This window comes from Silene latifolia, chromosome 1 (assembly GCF_048544455.1).
Source record: "Silene latifolia isolate original U9 population chromosome 1, ASM4854445v1, whole genome shotgun sequence".
NCBI lineage: Eukaryota > Viridiplantae > Streptophyta > Magnoliopsida > Caryophyllales > Caryophyllaceae > Silene > Silene latifolia.
In genome coordinates this window covers 167600895-167616867 of record NC_133526.1, presented here as the reverse complement: position 1 = coordinate 167616867, position 15973 = coordinate 167600895, and the positions used below count along the sequence as shown (strand labels likewise).

Sequence of the window (15973 nt, the reverse complement as noted above, 5' to 3'; positions counted from 1 at the left end):
TTCTCTATATCTTACAAAATTCACTACACTGACAATATATTGACAAAAAACTTATATGGTTTTCTTTTAAGGAAAAATTAACAGGAATAATCCATCCTATTGGGCGTCTTCCATTATTAATCCATGTTCTCTTTAATCCCACAATAAAACCAACTAATTAACATATCATTAAAGCCTAAACTTGGTCACTTTGTAACTTGTTGTATCCGGTTAAAGAGTAGTGGGGCCCATATTTTTCTTATTTATCATCTTCTTCTTCTTTTCTTTCCTTTCCTTTCCTGCGTATTCTTCATTTATTTTTCTCCATTAATTTCATTCTCCATAGCCCTTTTTCTTTCCCTTAATCTATCTTTAATCAAACGAAGTTGCTCAAATTCCTCAATGAAATATGCAGCTGCATATGAATCCTCTTCTAATTCATGGTCTTCTGCAACCTCGAAAGAGGTAAGATGCTATCACAATATGAACGCAGTGATACGGATTGCAAGGAAGGGAGTAAATGAAGGGAGAAGGTTCTATGGGTGTCCCTTATGGCCAGTAAGTGAATTGATTTGAATGTCCTTTACTATTTGATATAAACCCTAATCTGATTTTGCTAAAAGAAATTGAGGCCCTAATTTGATTTGGGCAATAATAAAACCCTAATCTTGATTCCTGAACTATTGTAGGAAAATAAGTGCGGGTTTTTTGTATGGATAAACGAGGGGTCATCTGATGGTAGCAATTTTCATCAGAAGTGGCTTGAAGACGAGCTGAAGAAAATGAAGATGAAGAAGGGGAAGTTGAAGAAAGAAGTTTTGCAGTTGAAAGTTGAAGTTAAAAAACACATTATGAGGGAGAAGGTTGCTTTGCTAGGACTAATTTTCTCTTGGATTTTTTTTGCAATATGTTGGATGATAAAGAGGGATTGATGTAGTTCTTCTGTTTGCATTACTAGCAAGAAATGTAACAATTCCAACCTTATATTAATGGAATGAAAACATTCTTGTTTTTCCATTACTTTCCCATTTAAGTTCTTCTTGCCATTACAGTTGAGTTTGTTGACATCAAAATAAAGGGACCAATTCAGTACTACAATATGCCATTACATAAACAGGTTCCCTTACAATAAAAAAAATTACATCTTAACCAACTATTACATGTCTTCACTCATTCTGGTTCACTGAAGCTTGAGTTGAGGGGTAACTTGTTGTTTCATGTTGTTGAATGGAAATCCTCCCAGTCCTAGGAAACTCTAAATGGAAATAAAAGTGAAGATGAGAATTTATTGGTTAAATGGACATATAAATGGATAATTTGACAGACTTTTTTCAACATCAACTTACATTGGTGAAAATATTGCCTTGATCATTATAAAGGATGCCAAATCCTTGTGGTACCTGCAAAATCATCAAAGTATGTCAATCAATTAGACCTCTGCAACAAATTTTATTGAACATCAGCTAATTTCAGTTGATAACTTACCCTTCCACTTCTACCAGCAATTCCACCTCTGCCACCTCCTCTTCCATCTCTACCACCTACTGCTCCTCCCCTGCCACTTGCTCTGCCACCAATTCCACCTCTACCACCTGCTGCTCCACCTCTACCACCTAATGTTCCACCTCTTCCACCCCTACCACTATTAATAACCCTGCCACCTTTTCCTATCCTAGTTGGCTGAGCAGTCATTTGGTGATGAGCCTCAGTAGCTGGATTAGTAGTATGGTGTTTGTTATGAGCAGCTCTAAATCTTCCCCTTTCTCTTTTAGGTGGTTGAAGAGTGGCTATAGTCTTGTCTTTGTCAGGGCACTTTCTCTTGTTGTGGGTTCTAGACTTACATACTGAACAAGTCATCTCTAGGCCATGCTTTGTGAGATTCCCACTTTTTTTGGGATCTTTAAATGGATCCTTCCTTCTGTTTTTCCTAGGTCTGCCTGGACCTACCTTTATTTGTGGGGGGTTCAAGAGTTGATGAACACTAGGCCAGTGCCTCTCACCTGGGCATGGAGTTATTGATGAACCATATATCCTCAGATAAGTTTCCTTTTTGTAACAATCATCAACATAGTCCTCAGCTTTCTCATATTTGTCAAATATTGCAGCAATTGCATGACCACAGGGGATACCAGTTAAATTCCACTTTTTACAAGTGCATTCCCTAGTCTCTAAATTAACAGTCAGGTTATCAGTACCATACATTACCTGGTAGACAATATCACTTGATGGCAGAGGTGTGCACATTGCAGCAAGCTCTTTCTCCTTCTCAAGCTTCTCTTGTACCCTAGGGCAGACAAAGGTACATTTTTTCTCCATTTCTGTCTTTTTCTTAACCAACCTTTGCATCAAAGCAACCCTTATCTCCTCAAGCATATATATGATATGCTTTGTACGAGCACTTATAATGTAGGCATTGAATGTCTGTGCCATGTTATTAACTATCACATCATTTTTTGAAGTAGTCTTGATGAATGCTCTACAAAAGAGATTTGGGTTGTATGCAAGGCATCAGCAGCCCTAGGATCCACTTCCCTCATAGCATCTAGCCCATCCTTGAAGTCAGCTTCATTGTAAGCTTTTGCACAAGCCCAAAACATCATCTTCATTTCATCTCCTCTAAATGACTTGTGCCAATTTGCAAAAATGTGTCTAGCACAATGTCTGTGCTCAGCCCTTGGAAACTCCTTGGCCACCATGGTCAATATGCTCTACAAGGCAGAATAAAAAAGAAACCATCAAGAAGGCAGCATTAACAAGCAAGACAAAATGAAAAATACAGAATATAAGAAAGACAAATTACCTGGTGTTCATCAGAAATAAATGTCCAACCTTCACCAGTTTCTTCACCCAAGCATTTTTTAAGTTCTTTAAAGAACCATTGATAGCTATCATTGTTCTCTCCCTCCACCACAGCCCAACCAAGTGGGAACATTTGCTCATTGGCATCCCTCCCAACAACAGTAATTAATTGGCCACCCAAAAAGGTTTTTAGAAAACAAGCATCAACACATAACAGTTTTCTGCACCCTAAAAGACATCCTTGCTTCAAGGCATCAAAACAGACAAAGAATCTTTGGAAAACAGGTGGGTTAGGTCTAATAGCAGGTTTTGTGACCAAAGTGAAGAAACTTGTAGGATTTCCCTGACTAAGAGCTGCAATATAACCACCCAATTTGTTGTAGTGCTCTTTCATGGAACCATGTAGCATTCTGTGTGCATGATATTTTACTTTGTATGCATAACCCCTCTTAATTATAACCTTGTAAGCCCTTCTGACAGTTTCAATGATCTCAGTTGCTGGCCAATGAGGTCTTGCCTTAAACACTTCCAAGAATTGTTTAGCTAGCCAAGTACTCTTCAACTGCCTATTCCTACTCATTGTTCTATGGCATGTATGTTCAGGATCCACAGATTTGACAATAAAGGTAGCTGTTGCATTATCCCAGCTTCCATACATCTTAAATGGACAGCCTCCTGCACACCTTACTCTAAGTCTTCTCCCTCTCTCCTTATCACTAACATCAAATGTTAGGTTCCTACCATGAGCTAGTGCATACCTAGTGACACAATCCCTGAACATATCCCTGCTTGGAAACCTAATCCCTACACACCACTTCAGTTTGGTGAAGTCAGTTTTTTCATTCACAATAGGTAGGCTAGATTTGCTTCTATGACCAGGTCTGGACTCTTCCTCACTTTCTCCTGGAGTATGGATTTCATCTCCACTTTCATCATAGTCACTTACAAAATCCTCCCTTTGATTATTTCCCACCGCAACTTGATCTGAACCTTGGTCACTTAATATCTTAGATTCAACTTCTAACTGGAGTTGTTTTGCAACTTTTATAGCCTTAACATTCCAATCTTTCGATTTTTTCCTAGCTTCAATTACTTCATCATCATCTGAGGATTGCTCAGATGCAATGTCATTCTCAATTAATTGCTCCAACACCTCATTAACATCCTCATCTGGACCATCCTCACCATCAACAAAGTTCTCTTCATTAAATTGTTCTAACTAGGATCTTCATCCTCATCCTCATCATCAACAAAGCCCTCTTCATTGTCAGGGTCATACCCTGGATCATCAGCCTCATCATCATCACTCTCTTTATTCCAAACTATAGGTGGTTTGAATCATTTCTTTGCCTCATATTTAGAGAAAACATCAGCTATAGTAATGTTATTCAACTCATAACAGCCCTCATTATCATCCTCAGGTGGTGTTGAATCAGCTACAAGTGGTGCTTCCTCAACATTATTTTTCTGTGAGAACCTTGGTGATGTTCTTGTGGGAGTGGCTGTGGGAATTTTTTTAGAGGGAGTTTTCTGGAGTTGTTTTAATATGCTGCTTGATGGGGCTGTATCAAGTTGGGGGCTTTTAATAGAGGGAGTTATTAGGGTTTCACAGAGAATGAGGCTTTTGTGAGTGATATATTGTGGTCCCTTTTTTTCAGAAGTCTTGTTGTTGACTTGAACCTTTCTCCTAGGGACCATTTTTTGAGGAATATGTACTACATGTGGTTGCCTTAACTCCTCTATGAGCTCAGCTATCTTAGGTAAATCAACATCAACAACAAGATAGGCATTAATTAAGCATTTTTATCATTTAGAGCCCTCTGAAAACCGCCATTAGGATGCCAAAAGTATATGCCGTCAACATTCCTCCTAAATTTATCACATTTCTCAGCTTCTTTTAGCAAAGTGAACCAACAAAACTCATCTTTCTCAACCTCAACAGTCCTACTCATTCTACCTAGATAACCAAGACCACTCGAATCAAGCATTTTAAATGTTCCTCCATAAAATAATTTCATAGTAACTATTTGCCAAGGATTTGCCTAAATAAAACAAATCAAAAAAATAAGCATCAAAAAAATTCAACACTTGTGTCGTTACAAATTAAAATCAATTACAAAAATAATACAAATTAAAATCAAGACAGAAAATGAGAAGAATTACATGTGTCGTAGTTATAATCAAAGATCAAAACTTCAGTTAGATGAAGGAGAAGAAGGCATAGAAGAGATTAATGGCGTCTAGGAGATGAAGGAGATTGAAGCAGATGAAGGAGATTAATGGTGTTTCAGAATTAGGTTAAAAGTAAAGAAGTAAAAGATAGAGTGAGAGGATAAAGGAAGACGCCTAATAGGATGGATTATTCCTGTTAATTTTTCCTTCTTTTAATTAAATTTGTGTTTAAAGAAACTTATATCGTTTTGCGCCTCATTTTTCTTCTGTGCATTCTTAATAAAATAGATTCAACAAAGAACAATTGTAGGAGGATAGAAGATGTTGGTAATTTCAATCACGTCACCCTTATAACATAACAAATTTACATGATAGCAATTTCAATTTTACTATGCGACCAAAATTATTTTACTAAAGAAAAAAACAAAAACGGGGAATTAAAAAATAATATTTAAGTCTCAAATTTAATTATGGTATAAAACAATAATAACAACTTGAAAATTTTTAATTATGGTAAAAATAATCAAATCTCAAATTTATATTTTCAAATATTTGGCTCTCAAATTTACCAAAATAATTGTTACAAAAGATTCTATTTCATACTCCACCATCACCACATGTCACTATATTACCCGTAGTGTATAAAAGATTCCATACACCAAGTGTAACCACGAAACCGTAGCTTTTTTGGAATTTAGCTCTATTGATAAGGAATTTAAAGTGCCTCAATTTCTAGAGTACATAATGTGATACTCCTTATCCAATAGTCCGATAATTTGAAATTACATAGACAAATAATAATCCGTATAAGCATTTTACAAAGACGCAGATTACAAATTCAAGATGAACCATGTGTGTGTAATAGTGCTTGAAATTGTGATCTTCAGAGTCGGAGGTTCTCTAGTAATATCTGATTCATTTGTTCTATAGTTTATACTTTCAGAAATACTAAACTGAGCTGGGAAATAGTGCTATAAACAATAAGCCAAGAGTATCTATTAATGATAGATGAACAATCCAAAAGAAAAGATGAATGAATGTCCATCATAAATAGATGGTACCGCCACCAAATCATTAGGCAGAGTAGAAGCATCATGTCTGAAAAACTGTATTCATCCATGTAAATGAGTATGGCATTGCCACCAATAATTTTGGAACAATAACAGTGAAAGAAACAGTGAGCAAGTCAGAAATATATAATTAATGCCTCAAATAATTGAGTTCACAAGGAAAAACATCCTTCACTCATCTAATTGATTCATCATTCTTGCCATACACGAATTCAAAAATAGTACGATATCATCAATTGAGTACAAAAACAAAGGAAACGCAACAAGATAAAGCCGCAAGTTAGAGAGGGAAATGATCAATAGAGTAGGATAACATAGCAAGTCAGTCAAAATATGCCTCAATAGTATGAGTTCAAAAGGAAGTAATTTCTTCCTTCACACATCTAATTGAATCATCATTCTTGCCATCCATTAACATCACACTAATTATATCGAATCCAAAAGAACGCCCCCTAATACGATATATAAAATCAAGGATTCGCATAAAAACATATAAAATAATAAACATAAAATGATAATGGCTGGTCAGAAATAATTATGCCTCAAAAGTTTTATGATCAAAGGAATTAAATCCTTCACACATCTAATTGAATCATCATCCTAGCCATTAACTTCAAAATATCGACTCGAGTATTTAATAAGTTCAACAAAAACAATACAAAATCAATTAATCAAAACAAAGGTATTGATTATATGTTGGCAAGTCAGAATATCAATAAGCAATTTATACAATTCACAAGAATAAAATATCCTTCAAGTACGTATTTTTTCCTTATTCTTGCCAAAAATTAATATGTTTCCAAAGCCTAAAATCAAACCCAATCTACAATCCTCTACATTTGACTCTTTAAACACCAACTTGATGAAAAAGTTAAAGACGATTTCATCAAAAATGAAGGTAGAATAAAGAGAACAAACGATTAAAATAGAGGGAAAAAAGGGTAATTAAAAATGAAGGCAAAGGATAAAAGAGGAGATGATATTAATAGGAAAACCCTAATAATAAAAAATCCACATGATTTGATGTTTAATATAGCGCGGCTATGACTCAAAACGCTTTCATTATGAATTTGAAAGGCGATCTTAAGGGCTGCGCTTATTTTATATTTCAAACTAAACAAAAATTTATCAAACTTTTAATACAATCAAATGAATATTGACATATAAATTGCAAACAATCAAACCCGAAAAATATTGTTGGAGAGATTAAAACGATAGATAAGACATTGTTGTGAGGGACAGGATTTAAATAGCGGAAGGCAGATGTATTTTAGGGTTTATTATGCGGCTGCACCATCTCATATTGGGCTTACATTTCACTCCTATTTCTGATACCTAAACTTTGGCCTATTTTTATTTGGACCTTGTTCAACATCGACTAGCATCGTCTCTTGAATAAATTACGTAATTACCTTTTCACATACGAAAATATTAGATCGTTTCATTTATGTATCGCGAAAACATAGTAAAATACTGGTAATTACCCCCTTAATTATTACTATGAGGCACTAAATATGCATATTGAGGGTCATCAATCGCAAAGAGTTCATTTCGAGGTTCGGTCTAATCGGATGGGTCAAAAGCTCAAGCTTATAGGTCGGACAAAACAAAGGATAGGGTCACCTATTTGACCATCATCGACACACCATGACGATAAAAGTGCAGTGACAAATTTATAGATACCCTTAAATCCTTCATCAGCTTCCTAATAGCGTATTCTTATTCATTCACTTCTTACTCTGCAATAGGCAGATCCTAAGTCGCTAACTTAAAGATCAAACAGGGTCCATCGGCAATCCACTAAGGCCGTATCTGCTACTGGTCCAGTTGAATAAATACAATGCCAATAGAGGTCGTCATCCGAGGTATTTAATTCACTGTTTTGAGGAGCCGTCTAATTCTTTTCATTTTCTTTCAATGATCCACACGATGTATTTGTCAATTGTTTGATAAAATGGAGAATGAATAACGACTTAAATTTGTTTTATTAGAAGAAATTGAAGGAGATAGAGAGGGAAAAAATGGCCGGAGATGATCCATTCTCAATAAATATAGGCACAAAATGAGAGAATAGTTGTATACGCTTGATGAAATATAATACGAGTATATAATACGCTAATTTGTTATTAAACACACATTGAACAACCCTTTTGTACACTCCATGCAACGACAAAATAGTTGATAATATCCTAGACAACATACAAACTGTCCTGGCTTTCTTTAACTCGATACATAGCATCATAATGCACCATTTAATATCACAGCCAGGATACCTCATTCAATGATATTACCCCACAGTTAATGGCAGCGAGCAGTTCTACCATTCATCATCGAGACTAGCGCGGTGGAAGCACAAAACAGTACAAACAAATAACAAGAACGATGTCAACTCAATTACCATAGCTCCCACTTCTATCAGTTTAGCATGCAGAAGGATCATTGGAATTGCAATGCTTCCCACTGCTGATGCTCCTGTCATAAACTTGGCAGCATCTATCCATCTAGATTGGAAAAAAATTATTAAAAATCAATAATAGCGGAATGAAAGGTCATCAATCATCACGAAAACACATGCATAGGCGTCAATGGTCTTACAGGTAACCCAAAGTGAAAAACCTACAGGAAACAACCCATATTGGAGGTTTTATTATAGACACAGAAAGCGTGTGAAAACTTTGCATCCAACATACTCAGATAACCAAGTGCCTATGATTGATGAAGCCCTGATCAAGTGCATTATTACGGATCATAATTGTAGGGACTATTATGAGATGTTCCATCAGTCACTCATATAAGTCATATTATTCAAGAATTAACGACAAGTACAATCTTCGGAGAGTGAGGGCAAGATAACATAGCCCCATGAATAGTAACTCAGCAACCATTTGGAATGCTACTGAGATCACATCACATACTAGAATCAGTTGCACACTTGCACCATCTCTAGGAGACCAACTCAAGATGTTTATACTCTTATCCCTAACTGATCAAGCTTAGAAACTTCTTTCTTACGTAGATTGACCTACCAGTTTGCAACTTCTACAGAACCCTGAAGATAGTTCCTTATATTGATTATTGAACACCACCACCAGATACATCTAAGTAGTGAAGAAATTATAACAACAAATAAACTTACCCTCCACCATCTCGACTAATTAAAAATTGTGTTGATCCACCTCCAAAGAACATGCATGGCATTGGAACCACCACATACATGAGAGCTACAACAACCATAGTAATCAGAATCGGTGAAACACAATTGCAGGATTCAGGCAGTTCCTGAAGTATAGCATAACACTAGGGCATACCTGACAGCATTGGCCACCAGTTACCATAGAGTGCACAAGCCTGCCATAAAGAAACTTCATATTTTAAACATTATGTATAAAGACAATAAGAGGAGAAAATCATTGATTCCCAAAATTGAGCTGAATATACATGTAACATAGAAACAATTTCTAGCAAGTAACTAGAGCGCCTTTACAACTACTACATATTACACCAGACTTTAGTGCCTCAAAAGGCTCCTGCATATGATACGAGTAATTGGTGTTGGATATATGTAACCTTATTCAACGAGTTGAAAATAATAGAAACAGTTATAACAAAGAAAAGGAAAAGGTCCCAATGCCATATTCATTGAATGGAAAGAGTTACTGTTCAGTAGTTTTTCCGCCTCGACAAAAGAAATAACAACAATGCCTTGAAACCAAATTGATTTGAGGTAAGCGACATGAAACATGACCCGTCAATGATGGGTAAAATAATGAGAAGAAACAAAGGTACTCAATTGAGTATTAATTGCCCAAAGTTGGTAAGAATATGAAGATAGTAGCAAGAGGGAAAAAAGCGCTACTTCTATCTTAAATCTCTGAGAAATCAAAACTTGGACTTGCTAGTAATAGTAACAATCAACACTGTGCTACGTCAAAAATGTGCATCAAGAAAAAATATTAATGTGTAAAAGTTCCGATATATGCAGTTAATTTGACACACTAGTAACCGAAAAAAAAAAAAAAAAAAAAAAAAAAAAAACTAATATTTTTAATATTTGACGACTCATATTTTAAGACTTTATTTTGTCAATTACTTATTCTTACATGGGTTCCCAGGAGGCTTAGTTGATCCATGAATTATCTTTAATTTGCTTTGAGAAACGCAAAATTGCTCACTAAAGTGGCTACGCTTCTTTCTCTTGTGAAGTAGTGGTCCTTCGATGCAGTTTTCGACGCAATTTTCATCTTGGGTCATTCGGAAACAGCCTCTTTGTGTTGCTAACACAAGGGTAAGGCTGCGTACATCGACCCCCCCTTACCCCGCAATTTGCGGGAGCCATTGAGGCACTGGGGTAATGTTGTTGTTGTTGTTGTTTACTTGAGAAACGCAACACCGTAAAACAGTCTTAACATGGAATACTTCAACTAACATAAGCAATTAATTCCACAAATGTTGTAAAGAACGTATGTCTAAAGACACAGACAAAAATTCACCATGGCTACATCAAACCTGCTCCCCCTTATCACTAACCACCTAATTTAACTGTGATGAGCTCAGTGGATCAGCGGATACCAGTAATTTCTGATTATTAATCAAATGTAAACCTAAAGTTGAATGTGATGGACAGAACATCGTATGGAACAAATTACACTTTTATTAGGCTTCTGTATAGGAAGGTCAAGTGGACAAGTCAATTCCAATGATAGCCAACGACAATAGGTAGCAAGTGGATCAACGTAAGAAAGGACAGAAGCCATCAAAGTATATATAGTATTTAGTAGTACGGTTATCCTCATTACTCAGTGTACAATAATAGTTGTCATTATCATGTTAATAGGGTGTGCCTATGCATGTTTTTATCCAACATGTATCAAGAGATTAAATCTCAGATCAACATCAATTAGATATGTTAAGGTGTATATAAGACTCAAGTCATATATCGTAGATTCAACTTTAGAAATAGAACATAATTTCCTCTCAGCTTGTGCAATGTCTTTCTCCCTTATCTATATTTTTCTCCTTCTGGTTAATGGTTATCCTAGTCTACACGGTATCACAGCCATGGGTGCTTGACGAAACTACTTTAATTCTTCTTATTATCTACAGAGAACTTGCACTCATCAATATGGTAACGGAGTTCTTGAACCCATTGATGCTCTCTATACACTCCCCCCCGCTGAAACCACAACACCCATTGATTCTTATTATGGACCTCTCAGAAGTAATCTTCTAATGAGAGTTCAACTGCCATCAGCTGACGAAGCTGAATCCGTATTGCAGAAAGAAGAAACTCCGCACTGGAAGCTGTGACAAAATTGGAAATTGATAATACAGCCTTTTCTAGTATACAGAAGGATCAAACGGGTACACTCAAGAGCTAGGTATTGGAAGGTGGTAGGTTCTCCAGAAAATAAACCTGGTAAGGAAAGAGAATATATAAAACCCATTACCCAACTACTCAGGTACATCGGGATACAAACCACCAGGTTTATAAGCCATCAGCCCATCACGAAAAATGTTATGTAACATTTCACAACCATCTGTGTGTAATGCAGGACTACACCCAGATTGAAGGAGAGGAGAAGGCACGCAAAGGAGTCTACATGCTTGATAATGGTGTCTTAGGAGTCACCAATAATTACGCTAATGTCTCTGTTTTGTTATCTAATTCTAGTGCAGATTAGAATGCATCAGTGAGTGCTTTTGAAATCACTTAAGGTCACTGATGGAAATTGTAATAGACAATATTTAATCAAACACGGGCAAAATTTGTCTCAACTTTGGCACCTTAGATTGGGACATACTTCACAAGAGAAGTTGCATCATATCGACAGTTTAAAGGGGAAAATCTGACTATAGAAGAGTGCCGTTTGTCTAACTTGTCCAATGACTAAGATGACAAAATTCCCTTTTGGCACTAGACAGAATATTGCTAATGAACCATTTGAGTTGGTTCACATGGATGTGGGGGACCTTACAAGAAAGAAGCAAGATGTGATTATAGATACTTTCTAACTATTGAGGATGATTTCTCAAGAGCCACATGGATATACCTTATACCTTATGAAACACAAACATGAAGTAAGATCAATCTTGCCTAAATTGTATGAATTCATGCACTATCAATTTGACAGGAAAATCAAGGGTATTAGAACAGGTATGCACTTGAATTTGTTGGAGGAGACTTTGCTAGGTTTATGGTAACAAAAGGAATCAAACCCCAAACAAGTTGTGTTGATAGACCTCAACAAAATGGTATTGTTGAACGAAGACACAGACACCTAATTGAAATAAGAAGGGCTCTCAGATTTCAGGCAGGTTTGCCGCTATTTTTGTGGGGGGTTGTGCACTGGGGGCTGCATATCTTATAAAGAGCCATCTAATATCATTAATTTCAACTCTCCCTATAAAATGCTATTTGGGAAGAGTCCTGTTTACTCTCATTTGAAGGTTTTCTGGTTTAGATATGACATACAACACTTCCACAATCCAGGACAAGTTTCAACCTAGGCAGTGCCCCGTGTTTTCATAGGCTACCCTATAAATCAAAAGGGTACAAAGTATATGACATGGCTTCCAAACAAAGTTTTATCTCAAGGGATTTGACATTCTATGAAAATATATTTTTTTAACAACCAAGGGATGCTGGTGAGTTACCTCCACTGCAAAGGGAACTAAATTCTGAGCAGAAAAATGACATTTTTGAAGAATGTGATCACTATATATCAGATATCATTCATCAAGAGTCATTAAATCACATCAATTCCATTGAAGAGAATATCCTACTCCACCAGAAGCAATCAGCACGGGACAGAAGGTCACGCACCTGGACTCAAGATTATGAAGAGAATAATCCGGTAATGGCTCCACACAAAATATAAAATCAAGTGTCACCTGATACTCACGCTATGTTTGCTGCCTTTGTGTCCTCATTACTAATGAAGAACCTAAATATTTCTATGAAGCAATAAAAGACAACAAGTGGATAGAAGCTATGAATGTTGAATTAGAAGCTCTTTGAGGCAACAACACCGGACCTTAACCGCTCTACCTAAAAATAGAAAAGCAATTGGGTGTAAGTAGACTTATAAAACTAATGCAAACCTGGCGGAACCATCGAAAGATACCAGGCAAGGTTGGTTGATAAAGGGTTCAGGCAAAAGTATGAGATTGATTACCAAGAAACATTTCCCGTGGTAGCTACAATGTCCAGTGTGCGAGCTCACTTAACCGTAACAGCCATTAAAGGATTGAAGAGTGAGATAACCAGAGGGAGAGAAATCTAGATAAAGGGAGAAACATATTTACACAAGTTGAGAGGAAATTATGTATTTGGTATCTAAAGTTGAATCTACAATATACAAGTTGTGTATTATATAAACCTAGCAAATCTAGTTGATTTGAGATTTAATCTTTTGATATATGCTGGATAAAAGCACGCCTAAGCACACCCTACTAACATTATAACAACAATTATTATTGTACACCCAGTAATGGGAATAACAGTACTACTCTATACTTTGATGGCTTCTGTCCTTGTTATATTGCTTCACTTATTCCTTTTATATGTAGGCAAACATTGGAATGGACTTGTCCACTTGACCTTCCTTTACATTCCCCTCACAATGGGAGGGCGAACTTCAATATACTCCCATTTTAGTAAGGAGTTGTGATGTTGCTATACAAGTAAGGATTTGGTGAAAATATCGGCAATTTGATCATGAGTGCTGAAGACGTGTCCAACAATTTGGTCAGAAACATGGAAAAGATTCCACCATGAAATACCTTGGAAGTTAATTAAATTGGAAAAACCGTGCAAACACACGCACATAAAAGATGACTATGTTCCCTATCATGCTACCCTTAAATTTCTCAAAATAATACTTTCACTAGTTTACCTCAAGTCAGATAGATCATACAAACGTAGGCAAGAAAAAAAGATGACCCATGATAGGCTTCCAAAACACATGATTATGCAATGACCAGGAAATGAAGAAATATAATCCATAAAAACATAAAGTAAGCTAAGACTATATAAAAACCTCACAGCTTACTAACAAATGCTACCACATAAAGTTCGCTCACAACAAAAGTACAAGCTACCAGTCAGCTGCGACGTGGTGAACATCATGACTCAATGGTCAATACTCAATACTCAATAAACACAAGATAAAGTAATGTCAAGACATGCTGTTATATAATTGACTCACCAGAATCTGCAGCAAGATACTCGACGAGAACATAAACGCCAGCCCAGCAAGCCTGCAATTTTTTTTACAGAATCAGCTTACATGCTCCACAAATTTCCCTCATATATACTAAAAGAAAAACAAAAAAATGACAGTCTTTCCAAGATCTGGGTACTTACACTGAGATATAGAAAGCGCCATTCAACAGCAACAGCAGCAACGCAACAAAACATACAAGACAAGAAACCAAACACATCAATATCATTACAATTAGGGAAATACACCAAAATAATTACACAACCAACTTTGAATTAAATGTTTAATTATACTCCTACAGAAACCCCAAAAAAGAAACTTAAGCTTGATGATCTTGTGCTAGCAATGGGCCTTCTAATTATAGTATTACGGAATCAATTAGCCCTTTAAATTAATTACCGAAATTTGAGAATTTTTATTAAATTGAGGAAACAAAGGATCAAAATTGAAGATATGACATAGATGATGCAATAGAAAGAAGGATAAGTAGTAGAAATTAATCAACGTTGGCGTAAATGAATTGAAAGTTAAAGAGGGGAAATTGACCTTCAATTGTCATGGCCATGATTGTACAAGTTGTAAAACTTGAAAAGCGACAGCAAAAATGCGCAAATAATTAGAGGAATTCAAGTTTTGATCTCGTGATGAAGCTTGCTGAAACTCTACTCCACGGTTTCTCACGGTCTTTGGTTGAGAGGAAAGGCTTAATCACCAAGCAGTAGAAAAGAGGTACGTGAAAGTGACAATTGACTCCTTTAATTTTGCACAAATTTTCCTTATAGACGAGAGATATGCATTTATCAAAGTGTCTTGCTTGTGACGGCCACTATCCGTCACAAGCTTGTGATGGATAGTGACCCTCTCACAGTATGCAAGTGGGAGGGTAAGTGGGGCGCTCTATATTCGTCTCACTTGCCCTCCCACTCGCAATTGTGTGAGAGAGCCACTATCCGTCAGAAGCTAGTGTCCGTCACAAACGAGAAATTGTCTGCATCTATAGTTATAGACGGATCAAATAATCACTCACTTTAAGCATAAGACAAGCAACAAGTTACATGGTGGAGCCCAAAAATGTCACCACTTTAAGCATATTTGACCCGTCTTTCACTTTAGACGGATATATCCGTCGAGAGTGAGACTAATTGTTAATTTTGTTTAATTGTGAAATTAGGTTTTTATTTTATTTTCATACAAATGAGGGCTGAAATCTAAGGAGCTATTACACGGAGAACAGTCACCCCAAGAAGGCAAGAATGTCCTTGATATGTATTTATTTGGTCGTAATTTTCCCTTCTTCCCTATGCATTTTGGTCAATTTTGAGACGGTTTTTGTGCCTATCACTTGCATTTTGTTTCCCTATTTATCGTTCTGTGATGTTGTGTATCATGTAGTAGGATTTGAGACGGAATGGAAGACATGGGAGCAAGCTAGGTGATACAAATAATGATGATTAATAATTCAGTATATAGGGATCGAACACGGGTGATCTGAGTTCGGATTATAGGGAGTAGTTTACATAAATAAAAACTCATCATTGTATCAGAATTAGTTATTTTATGAGTTGTTAGATTAAGTTTAGGATTATTTTATTATTTTTAATTAGGTTAGTTGTCTTGTCCGTTAAGAAAACAGTATCTATTTAAGTAGCATATGTATGTTATTCTTATTCATTGAAAGTTAATAAAAATTTCAGAAAAACGATCAAGGTTGATCAGAAAAATTCAGATTTG

General features: G+C 36.1%; 2 protein-coding genes and 3 non-coding genes across 6 annotated transcripts; all 5 read right to left on the bottom strand.

The window, feature by feature from the left end:
• Positions 1 to 1007: 1007 nt before the first annotated feature.
• LOC141608938 (uncharacterized) lies at positions 1008 to 2681 on the bottom strand. Its single transcript, XM_074428267.1, has 3 exons — positions 1465 to 2681; positions 1326 to 1379; positions 1008 to 1234 (listed from the first exon to the last, which is right to left on the bottom strand). The coding sequence occupies exons 1-3, from the start codon at positions 2407 to 2409 to the stop codon at positions 1160 to 1162; spliced, it is 1074 nt and encodes a 357-aa protein (XP_074284368.1). The 5' UTR covers positions 2410 to 2681; the 3' UTR covers positions 1008 to 1159.
• Positions 2682 to 6127: 3446 nt separating this feature from the next.
• On the bottom strand, positions 6128 to 6226 carry LOC141622644 (small nucleolar RNA Z266). Its single transcript, XR_012533050.1, has one exon. It is a non-coding gene; the product is annotated as a small nucleolar RNA Z266 (small nucleolar RNA).
• A 106-nt stretch (positions 6227 to 6332) lies between these two features.
• Positions 6333 to 6430, bottom strand: LOC141622637 (small nucleolar RNA Z266). The gene has a single exon (XR_012533048.1). It is a non-coding gene; the product is annotated as a small nucleolar RNA Z266 (small nucleolar RNA).
• A 105-nt stretch (positions 6431 to 6535) lies between these two features.
• On the bottom strand, positions 6536 to 6630 carry LOC141622623 (small nucleolar RNA Z266). The gene has a single exon (XR_012533043.1). It is a non-coding gene; the product is annotated as a small nucleolar RNA Z266 (small nucleolar RNA).
• Positions 6631 to 8072: 1442 nt separating this feature from the next.
• On the bottom strand, positions 8073 to 15005 carry LOC141611247 (vacuolar protein sorting-associated protein 55 homolog). Of its 2 annotated transcripts, none has more exons than XM_074429758.1 (5): positions 14789 to 15005; positions 14228 to 14279; positions 9329 to 9368; positions 9157 to 9241; positions 8073 to 8521 (listed from the first exon to the last, which is right to left on the bottom strand). In XM_074429758.1, the coding sequence occupies exons 2-5, from the start codon at positions 14258 to 14260 to the stop codon at positions 8338 to 8340; spliced, it is 342 nt and encodes a 113-aa protein (XP_074285859.1). In that variant the 5' UTR covers positions 14261 to 14279; positions 14789 to 15005; the 3' UTR covers positions 8073 to 8337. The 2 variants fall into 2 exon arrangements, with proteins under 2 accessions (XP_074285859.1, XP_074285852.1); XM_074429751.1 differs by lacking the exon at positions 14789 to 15005 and adding an exon at positions 14386 to 14764.
• Positions 15006 to 15973: the final 968 nt, after the last annotated feature.

Coding starts and splice junctions, on each gene's coding strand:
- LOC141608938 (XM_074428267.1), bottom strand. CDS start 2,409: ATGGCACAGACATTCAATGCCTACATTATAAGTGCTCGTACAAAGCAT. Junction 1,380..1,464: donor TTGCTGGTAGAAGTGGAAGG/GTAAGTTATCAA, acceptor ATGATTTTGCAG/GTACCACAAGGATTTGGCAT. Junction 1,235..1,325: donor AAGGCAATATTTTCACCAAT/GTAAGTTGATGT, acceptor ATTTCCATTTAG/AGTTTCCTAGGACTGGGAGG.
- LOC141611247 (XM_074429751.1), bottom strand. CDS start 14,471: ATGATATTGATGTGTTTGGTTTCTTGTCTTGTATGTTTTGTTGCGTTG. Junction 9,369..14,227: donor GTATCTTGCTGCAGATTCTG/GTGAGTCAATTA, acceptor TCTTTATGGCAG/GCTTGTGCACTCTATGGTAA. Junction 9,242..9,328: donor CTGGTGGCCAATGCTGTCAG/GTATGCCCTAGT, acceptor TGGTTGTTGTAG/CTCTCATGTATGTGGTGGTT.